This window comes from Chinchilla lanigera, unplaced genomic scaffold (assembly GCF_000276665.1).
Source record: "Chinchilla lanigera isolate Chin_1 unplaced genomic scaffold, ChiLan1.0 scaffold00015, whole genome shotgun sequence".
Lineage (NCBI taxonomy): Eukaryota > Metazoa > Chordata > Mammalia > Rodentia > Chinchillidae > Chinchilla > Chinchilla lanigera.
Window position 1 is genome coordinate 9,350,633 of NW_004955416.1, and position 9,233 is coordinate 9,359,865.

General features: G+C 43.3%; 1 protein-coding gene across 6 annotated transcripts in view; it reads left to right on the forward strand.

Annotated features, from left to right (window-relative positions):
• Positions 1 to 9,233, forward strand: part of Stard9 (StAR-related lipid transfer (START) domain containing 9) — a 117,817-nt gene that overhangs the window by 74,607 nt on the left and 33,977 nt on the right. For all 6 annotated transcript variants that reach the window (XM_013512434.1, XM_013512435.1, XM_005381351.2 and 3 more), the window contains 4 exons: positions 2,959 to 3,010; positions 3,434 to 3,571; positions 4,294 to 4,376; positions 4,732 to 4,835. In XM_013512434.1, coding sequence (XP_013367888.1) covers positions 2,959 to 3,010; positions 3,434 to 3,571; positions 4,294 to 4,376; positions 4,732 to 4,835 — 377 coding nt within the window. The remainder of the gene's footprint in view (positions 1 to 2,958; positions 3,011 to 3,433; positions 3,572 to 4,293; positions 4,377 to 4,731; positions 4,836 to 9,233) is intronic.

The window sequence follows — 9,233 nt, forward strand, 5'->3', positions numbered from 1 at the left end:
TCCAAATGCTGGGATTACAGGTGTGTGCCACTGTACCCCACTTAGTTTGGTTTTTTGAAATGGGGTCTCACTATGTAGCCCAGGCTGGCCTCGAACTCAAAGCAGTTCTCTTACCTCAGCGTCCTGAATGCTGGGATTACAAGTGTATGTCACCACAGCTGGTTTTGGTCATCATTTCATAGATAAGTAGAGATAATGACCAAAGGTAGATAGTCTAATGTCCTGTTCTCTTCATGTATGTCCTGTGGGAAGATAGGATGTTAGAACTTACTTTAATGTCCCCAGATAATATTTAAAAAGACCAAAGAAAGTTGATGGCAGATATGTAAGGCTGCCATTATCCCTGGGGAAATTAGGCTTCTAGGGTGGTGCACGTGGAAGGGAGACTTTAGCAAAGCTCATCTGTGTCCTCAGGATGAACCCTTGGGAAGACTGTCAGAAGCTGAACATCTCGGTGAGGAACTTAAAGTAGCTTATTTTCTTGCACACTGGGCATAGATTGAGTGAAATGGCTGTCTACCTTCACAGCAAATCTAAACACTGAAGGCTATAATCCTTCCATTAGGCCCATAGGGACCATGGGGAGAGCTTGAGGATCAGGAGACCAGAGGGATTAAAATAGCCATTATCTGAGTAGAGCTGATATGACGTGTTGCTTGGATGTGGAGTAAGCAGAGGGAGTTGGATGTTAAGTAGGAAAGTATAGAAACTGGGCATGGTGGCACACGCCTGTAATCCCAGTACTCAGAAGTCTGAGGCTGGAGGACTGCTTTGACTTTGAGGCCAGCCTGGGCTACATAGTGAGACCCCATCTCAAAAAACCAAACTAAGCAGGGCATGGTGGCACACGCCTGTAATCCCAGCACTTGGGAAACTGAAACAGGAGGGTCACTATGAGTTTGACACCAGCCTGGGCTACAAAGTGAGCTCGAGGCCAGCCTGAACTGTGTAGCAAAACCCTGTCTCAAAAAGACAAAACAAAACAAAAAAAAAGAAATCATAGGGAGTGGCAGAGGGTTGAAGGCTGTGCCTTCTAGATTGAGCCTGAGCCCTGAAGAGGAGTGAGGGTGCCATCTGAATACACGGTTGCTTATTTTCACTTAGACAGAGGTTTAATCCCTTCCTGGTACATTTCCAGTGGACCTGTGTGAGGCAATTTTAGTCTGGTTTTAATTCTGGCACATCTATTTTGTATGTACCCGTATTTTTTCTTTCTTGTTTAAATCTTCTGGTGTCTGTAATTGTGTAACAGCAATGGTCCAAGATTCTCTGTGTTTTTGTTTACTTTTCTCTGTTGGTCACTGGCCTAGAACTGGTCCCTTTAGATACTCTAGAAACAGTTTTCCCTCAGGTCACCTTGGGACGCTCAAGGGGCAGAAGGAACAATGGGCAGAACACCTGGTGCTGCTATCCTTGTAACCGCCTTTGTGCTGCTGACTCCCTGCATGAAAAAGGCAGGAGGAGCAGTAATCACAGATGCCAACTCCATCTTGGTTATCTGCAATGTTAGCACCTTTTTGGGTAATTTCTGCCCTGTACATCTAGACATTGTGATGTGCTGTGGCCTTTATCCTTTCAGGAAGGGTGTGTTCCATCATCAGGGCTGCCCCTGAACCCACATGAAGGGTTTCACCCTCTTTGCCTTGAACTGGCCCTTGCTGGCATCCATTGATCCTTTCCAGGCCAGGCTAGAAAGATGGACTAAGTGTACATAGGGAGGAAAAGCAGAGGGGCACAGAAGGGTCAGGGCTTCATTCATTGCTTCAGGGTTCTTCTGTGTCACAGTCTAGTTTAGGGATAGCTGCAGGGACCTCTCTGCTGCTGACAGGGAAGCCTAATAGAGAGCTCTGGTTACTTTGAAAACAAGATGCAGGGCAGGAGAGTAGAGTAAAGCTGAAAAGTCCTGGGCTTAGGCTCCAAAGGGACCTAAAGTCTAGTCACAGCACTCCTACTTAGCATGTGGGTTTCTTGGACAGTTTACTCCCTAGAAGCTTCAGATTCATTGTCTATAAGGAGAGAATAACATGTACATTTTAGAGCTGGGCGTGGTGGCACATGCCTGTAATCCCAACACGTGAGAGACTGAGGCAGGGGGCTTGCCATGAGTTCAAAGCCAGCCTGGGGTACATGGTGAGTTCAAGGGCAGCCTGAAGTACGTAATGAGACCCTGTCTCAAAAAACAAAAACGTCCATACATTTTAAGTTATTAAAGAAAAGATGATGTTTAGAAAGCACTCAGCTTAGTACTGCCTGGGACATATTGAATGTTACTCAGCAGGTGATAAAGATATATCTGAAATTTGGCATTTCTGTTGCTCTGTCACTACCTTCCCCCAAAGAGCCATGTGGTCTTCAGATTTGCTATAAACCAAGGCCAAAAGGCTTTGTCTACTACTAACTCAGTGATTCATTTGTAGTATTAACTCTAGTTTCCCCTGCTCTCTTATTCTCTCTTCTACTTCTTTTTGATTCTAGAAGTGCTTTTGTGCTATTTGTGCCTTATCCTTCTTAGAATCTGGTGTCTGTTAAACTTTATTCACTGATGAAGAAGGTAAGAATGCTGTGTTTCCGTAAATCTTCATAAAAAGCCCATGTGCTTGAGACTTGCTGGGTCAAACCTTAACCCCTTTGTGGGAAAGTAAGCCTGTGCCCACTTCCTTGGTGACTGATGACTGCGGCTATTCATAGCTTAACTTCAGGCTGTAGGAGAGAAAGGAGTTGGCCAGCACTGATCAGGCTTTCCATATAGCTGGTGTTAGGTTGTCTTGTTCACCTCAGTTTTCTCAGAGGCTTCCTGGGGTACAGAGGGAGTAGGCAGAGGGTCAAAATAGCTTGGACCAAGGTTGAGGAGTGGTACAGAAAAAGGCCGGGTAGGGACTGGGGAGACAGGAATAACACTTGAGGGCAGGGCAGTGTGCCTTTGTATTCTTACTAAAATAGCTTTCTTTCCCCCTGTAGGAGGGGACAACAAAAATAGGACGGATTGACTCAGACCAGGAACAGGACATTGGTAAGTGACAGTGACTGTGGGTCTGACAGTTATTTGTACCTAAAAGGTTTCTTCAGAGGACTCTGATGATGCTCTGAGAGGAGAAGATTCTTCGACGTATCAAGGGTCTGGTTTTCTTTCTCTTGCAACGCTTTTGGTTGGACAGAAGTGACCAGCACTGTGGGTAGATTTCTGTTCTGGGTGGTCTCAGGCGGTGGCTCTTCCTTTCTTGTTATGATGGGAGAGATCTTCCAGGTGTTGGATTCTTTTTAATTTGGTTGGTTTTGGTTTTTGGAGATGCTAAGCAGTACATGCTGGCCTTGAACTATGTAGCTAGGCTGGCTTTGAACTCAGTGATGTTCTCCAGCTGCTGGGATTACAGATGAATGGAGGAGGTGTCCCCTGAATTGTCCCCCACCTAAGTGACCACCACCTCTACTCTAGTCCTTCAGGGCCAGTGGATTGAGAGAGACCACTGCACAATCACCAGTGCCTGTGGGGTAGTCATTCTCCGGCCTGCGCAGGGGGCACGCTGCACAGTCAATGGCCGCGAGGTCACTGCCTCTTGCCGTCTGACCCAAGGTAGGACTCTCTGCAGCCCTGTTTATGAGCAGGATGAAGGATGGACCAGCTCCAGTCTCATGGGCCCAGAGAGCTCAGAGAAGCAGTCTTTAAAGATGGATTGCCCAGCCAGAGACCTGAAGATTTCCTAATGTAATCCTCTTCAATCCAGGACCAGAGAGAGGAGAAAACCCTCTGAAACTTGTTCTGTGTGTGTTACTTTTGTTTTTAGGAAAGTCTCTGAGCCTCACTTTCCTCATCTGTAAAATGGAGATTTGAGAGGATTGCAGGAATCCTATCCTTGTAAGATTCTTAGCATCACTTGGCACATAGTAAATACCCATCATTATTATCGCAGCTACTGTTAGTAGTCTACTCAAATTCTGTCTGCCCTTTGAAACTGAGCTTAGACTCCCCTTCTTCTGTGAAGCTGTCTCTAACTATGCCCAGGCGCTAGATTTCTCTTAGAGTACAATAGCTCCTGATTTGGAATTAATAGGTGTCTTAGGGGCTGGGGATTTAGCTCAGCGGCACAGTGCCTGTCTGGCAAGTGCAAGGTCATGAATTCGATTCCCAGTACCGGAAAAACAACAACAACAACAAAAAAAGGTGTCTTATGAACTCAGCCAAAGTATATCAACCAGATGAGGGCATGAGTTTTGTCCACAGAACAGTACCCTGCAAAAAGTGTGTATTCAAAGCATGATGTGCTGGCCGAAGTCTCATCTGTCTCTGTGGTGCAGGAGCTGTCATAACTCTGGGGAAAGCTCAGAAGTTTCGATTCAGCCACCCAGCAGAGGCTGCTGTCCTGCGGCGGCGAAGGCAGGTTTGTGTGGTTGTGGGCTCTAGGGTACTGCTGGCCATGCTGTTTCTTTTTCTTTTTTTCCCTTCTCTTCTTCCTCCTCTCCTTCTCCTCTTCCTCCTTTCCATCCTCCTCCTTCTCTTACTCTCTCACTCCTGTTTTTGTTTTTTTGTTTTTTTTAGACAGGGTCTTGTTATGTAGTCTGGGCTGTCCTTGAACTCACACTCTTCCCGCCTCAGCCCTGTGAGTGCTGGGATTACAGGCATGTGCTACTGTGCCTGGCTGCTACTTTTTCTTTGTAGGAGAGGAGCTTAAACTTTGCCTATTGTGTTGGCCCAGGGGTCATGTGGGCAGCTTCACTGTGCCTTCTTTGTTTCAGGTTGGAGAGGCCATTGGCAGCAGTGGCTCTTTGGAATGGTTGGACTTGGACGCAGATGTCACTGCCTCCCGCTTGGGTCTCTGCCCTTTCCTTTGGAAGGAAAGGTGAGAAACAACTGCTCACACCAATGTGGAGCCTCCTGGATCTGTTACAACATGGAGCAGAGAGATGCCTGGTGTAGCGGGCAGGCCCTGAGTGAGGTTGGCTGTGAGTCAGCCTGGGCAGGTGATCTGAAGATTCTGGGCTGGCCGCTGAGTCTGAGTTGGCCCTTACTGGGTTCCTGCTTGGCATTTCAGCTCTCTTCATCCCTGAAAGAAGCCTGTCATTTGACATTCCTGTGGCTACTTTTCTCTGTCAGCAGAGTTAACTGAGCGGTACTGTCAGATACCTTTGATGCCGCATCTGAACTTACCTTTTGCAGTCCCCTTTAAATTCTGTCCTGCCCATGTGTAAGTTCATAGCATCTCAGTTAACCTCCAGGATTTATGGCAACCTCTGAGGTACTAGAGATAGAACACAGGAATATTATATCCCTGATCTGTATCTCCAGTCCTTTTTATATTTCATTTTTTAGACAGAGTTGCACTAAATTGCCTAGGCAGTCCTGCAGCTTGTGATCCTCCTGAACCTATTCTCCCACAAAGCTGTGACTATAGGCCTTTGACACCACATCCTTCTGGGTATTTAAAGATAGTGTATGACTGAGAGCCCTTTATTTTTTCTTCTTACCACCAGAAATCCGGAAGTAGGCATAAAAGAAGCAGGGAATAATACAAAAATACCTTCTGTCCTTGTACACCCACTTTACCCACATTGTGACTTCAAGAGCTTGAGTCAGAGTTTTCTATTAATTGATGGTTACTGCTTTTCTATTTGATGGTCATACTTCATCCATTTCTACATAGAGTCCTTTCTGCAAGTGTAGATGCTTGGTGGTTTGGTTTTGATGCTAGCATTTCCTCTATAGTCGTAGAGCAGAGTGACCTCTGGTGGGATTTCCTGTAGAAAATTTGAGCAGGGACCACAGTGTCTGTGAGATCACTGGTGTTGGGAGAGGGCCACATACCTGTGCTTAGGGTTCTTGGTGGGTTCTAATGGCCCTTGATCCATTCAGAGGATGCCAGATGAAGACAGTTTGGGTCTGACATCAGTGGGAAGGGGGTTGGATTGAGGAGAGGGAAGCATGAACATTAGCATGTCCTTACAGGAGGGATGCTTGGGTTTGAAGGGTGCTGCAACAGGAGGATGATCCTAGGGTCAAGTGTCTGAGGGCCTTGGGTAAAGGGTAAGGTGGAAGGGGTGACATAGGACGGAGAGATCAAGGCCAAAATAGACTCAGGACTGGGGCCAGACCTGTTGTTTTATCATAGGTTCCTCCCCCGCCTGTGTAGAGTGAAAGAAGATCTTGTTTTAGATAAGGTTTCTGTTGGGAAGATACATTCAAGGTGGGTTTTCCCAGAGTTAGAGTTTGGCAGAAAACAGCTCTGTGGCTGAAAGAGCTGGGAACGTGGAGGAGATCCACTGGAGATGCACAGAAGTGTTGCAGGCTAAGCCAGAAGCTTATACAAGGGAGGAAATTATAAAGGTCAGAGCAGAAACTAATGCATTGGAGACTAAGAAAGCAATAAAAAGAATCAATGAATTGAAGAGTTGGTTCTTTGAAAGATTAAATAAAATCGACAAACCCTTAGCTAACCTTATCAAAAAAAGGAAAGACTCAAACCCACACACTTAGGAATGAAAAGGTTGAAATCACAACAGAAATTCAGAAGATCATCTATACTTGCTTCAGAAACTTATATTCTAAAAGATGGAAAATGCAGAAGAAATAGACAGATTCCTTAGATACATATGAATTACCAAAGCTGAATCAAAAAGATATAAAAATCCTAAATAAATATCAATCAATGAAATCAAAGATGTAATTAACCATCCAAGAAAGAAAAGCTCAGGCCCTGATGGGTTTACTACTGAATTCTATAAGCAGTTTAGAGAAGACTGAACACTAATACTTCTCAAAGTCTGTAATGAAATTGAAAGGGAAGCAGTACTCCCAAACTCATTCCTGGAAGCAAGCATTACCCTGATACCAAAACCAGAGAAGGACCCAACTAAGAAAGAGAATTACAGGCCAATCTCCCTAATGAACATAGATACAGTAATGCTCAGTAAGATACTGGCAAACATAATGCAGCAAATTGTCAAGAAGATTATATACCATGACTAAGTGCAATGCAGGAATGGTTTAACACAGGTAAAGCAATAAATGTAATACACCATATTAACAGAGCCAAGGACAAAAATCATATGTCCTTGGCTCAATAGATGCAGAAAAAGTTTTTGACAAAGTCCAACACCAATTCATGATAAAAACCCTACAGAAAATTGGAATAGATGGTCTTTATTGCAATCTGATAAAAGCCATCTATGACAAACTAACAGCCAACACCATACTAAATGGACAGAACTTGAAAGGTTTTACTCTAAAATCAGAAACAAGACAAAGATGTCTGCTGTCTCCACTCTTATTCAACATAGTTCTGAAAACTTTAGCCAGAGCAATTAGACAAGAGAAAGAAAGAAAGGAATAACGGGAAAGGAAGGAGTTAAATTATCATTATTTGCAGATGACATGATACTCTATGTAGAATACCCCAAAACACCACTAAAAAAAACTGCTAGATTTAATAAACAAGTTCAGTAGCATAGCTGGATACAAAGTCAGCCTTCAAAAATGAATAGCCTTCCTGTACACAAATAAAGTCACTGAGGGCGAAATTAGGGAAACAACACCTTTCACAGTAGCATCCGAAAAAATAAATACCTGGGAGTTGATCTCACGAAGGATGTATAAGACCTCTACATTGAAAACTACACTACTCTGAAAAAGGAGATTAAAGAAGATATGAGAAAATGGAAAGATATCTCTTGATATCTTGGGTAGGAAGAACCAGTATAGTGAAAAATATACTTACAGAATATAGATTGAATGCAATTCCAATCAAAATTCTAATAGCATATCTCACAGAAGTAGAGAAAACAATCCTAAAATTCATTTGGAACCAGAATAGATCTAGAAGAGCAAAGGCAGTTCTGGGTAACAAAGGCAAGGCAGGGGGAGCATCACAATCCCTGATTTGAAATTATACTATAAAGCTACCGTGATAAAAACAGCGTGGCGGCTGGGGTTATAGCTCAGTGGCATCGTGCCTGCCTGGCAGGCATGAGCTCCTGAGTTTGATTCCCGGTTCCAAAAACACACAAAAAAATGTGATACTGGCAAAGAAACAGACCCGAAGATGAGTAGAACAGACTAGAAGATGCAGAAACAATTCCAGACATACTCAGCCACCTTATCTTTGACAAAGGTGCCAAACACATTCATTGCAAGAAAGATAGCCTCTTTAATAAATGGTGCTAGAAAAACTGGCTCTGCACATGCTGAAGGTTAAAATTGGACCCATATCTTTCACCATGCATTAAACTAAATTTGAAATTGATCAAAGACCTAAATATTAAGACAGAAACATTAAATCTGCTAGTAAATAGAGCAGGTAAAATTCTTGAAGACATTGGTGTAGGCAAAGACTTCATGAGTAAAATCCCTATCGCACAGGAACTATCACAAAGAATCAATCAACTGGGATCCCTCTTATTAAAAAGCTTTTGCACAGCAAGAGAAACCACCAACAGAGTGAAGAGACAACCACAATGCGGGAAAAAATGTTTGCCAGCTCTTCTTCAGACAGAGGATTACTATCCAGAACGTACAAAGCACTCAAAAAAATCAGACCTCCCAAATTTAAAGAACCAGTCCAAAAGTGGGCACCTGAGATGAATATACACTTCTCAGATGAAGAAATACAGCAAAGAAATATACGAACAAAATGATCAACATCACTGGTCATTGGAGAGATGCAAATTCAGACAACCCTGAGGTTCCGTCTTACCCCAGAAAGGATGACTATTATCAAGAAATCAACCAATGACAAAAGTTGAAGAGGCTGTGGGGAAAAAGGAACCATTCTCCACTGTTGATGGAAGTGTAGACAGATGTCATCACTGTGGAAATTAGTATGGAAATTCCTCAAAAAACTAGGATTGGAGGTCCTATTTAATCCAGCTATTCCCCTTCTGAGTATCTTCCCTGAAGAATTAAAAACGTCATACTATGGTGATATATGTGCACCCATGTTGATAGCAGCATGGTTGGTAATAGCTAGATCTTGGAAGCAACCCAAATGCTCATCAAGTGAGGAATGGATAAAAAAGATGTGGTTTTTTTTTTTGTATAATGGAGTATTACTCAGCCATAAAGAAGGATGAACTGGAGACTTTTATAGGTAAATGGATGCAACTTGAGACCACACTCATAAGTGAAATAAATCAGATGCAAATATGTAAACATTGTATTGTCTTCCTAGTGTGAGAAGCTGAAAGAGTAAATAAGATCCAGTAGATATTGTAAAATGGGAAGAAACTTCAAAAGGAAAGAGAAACTG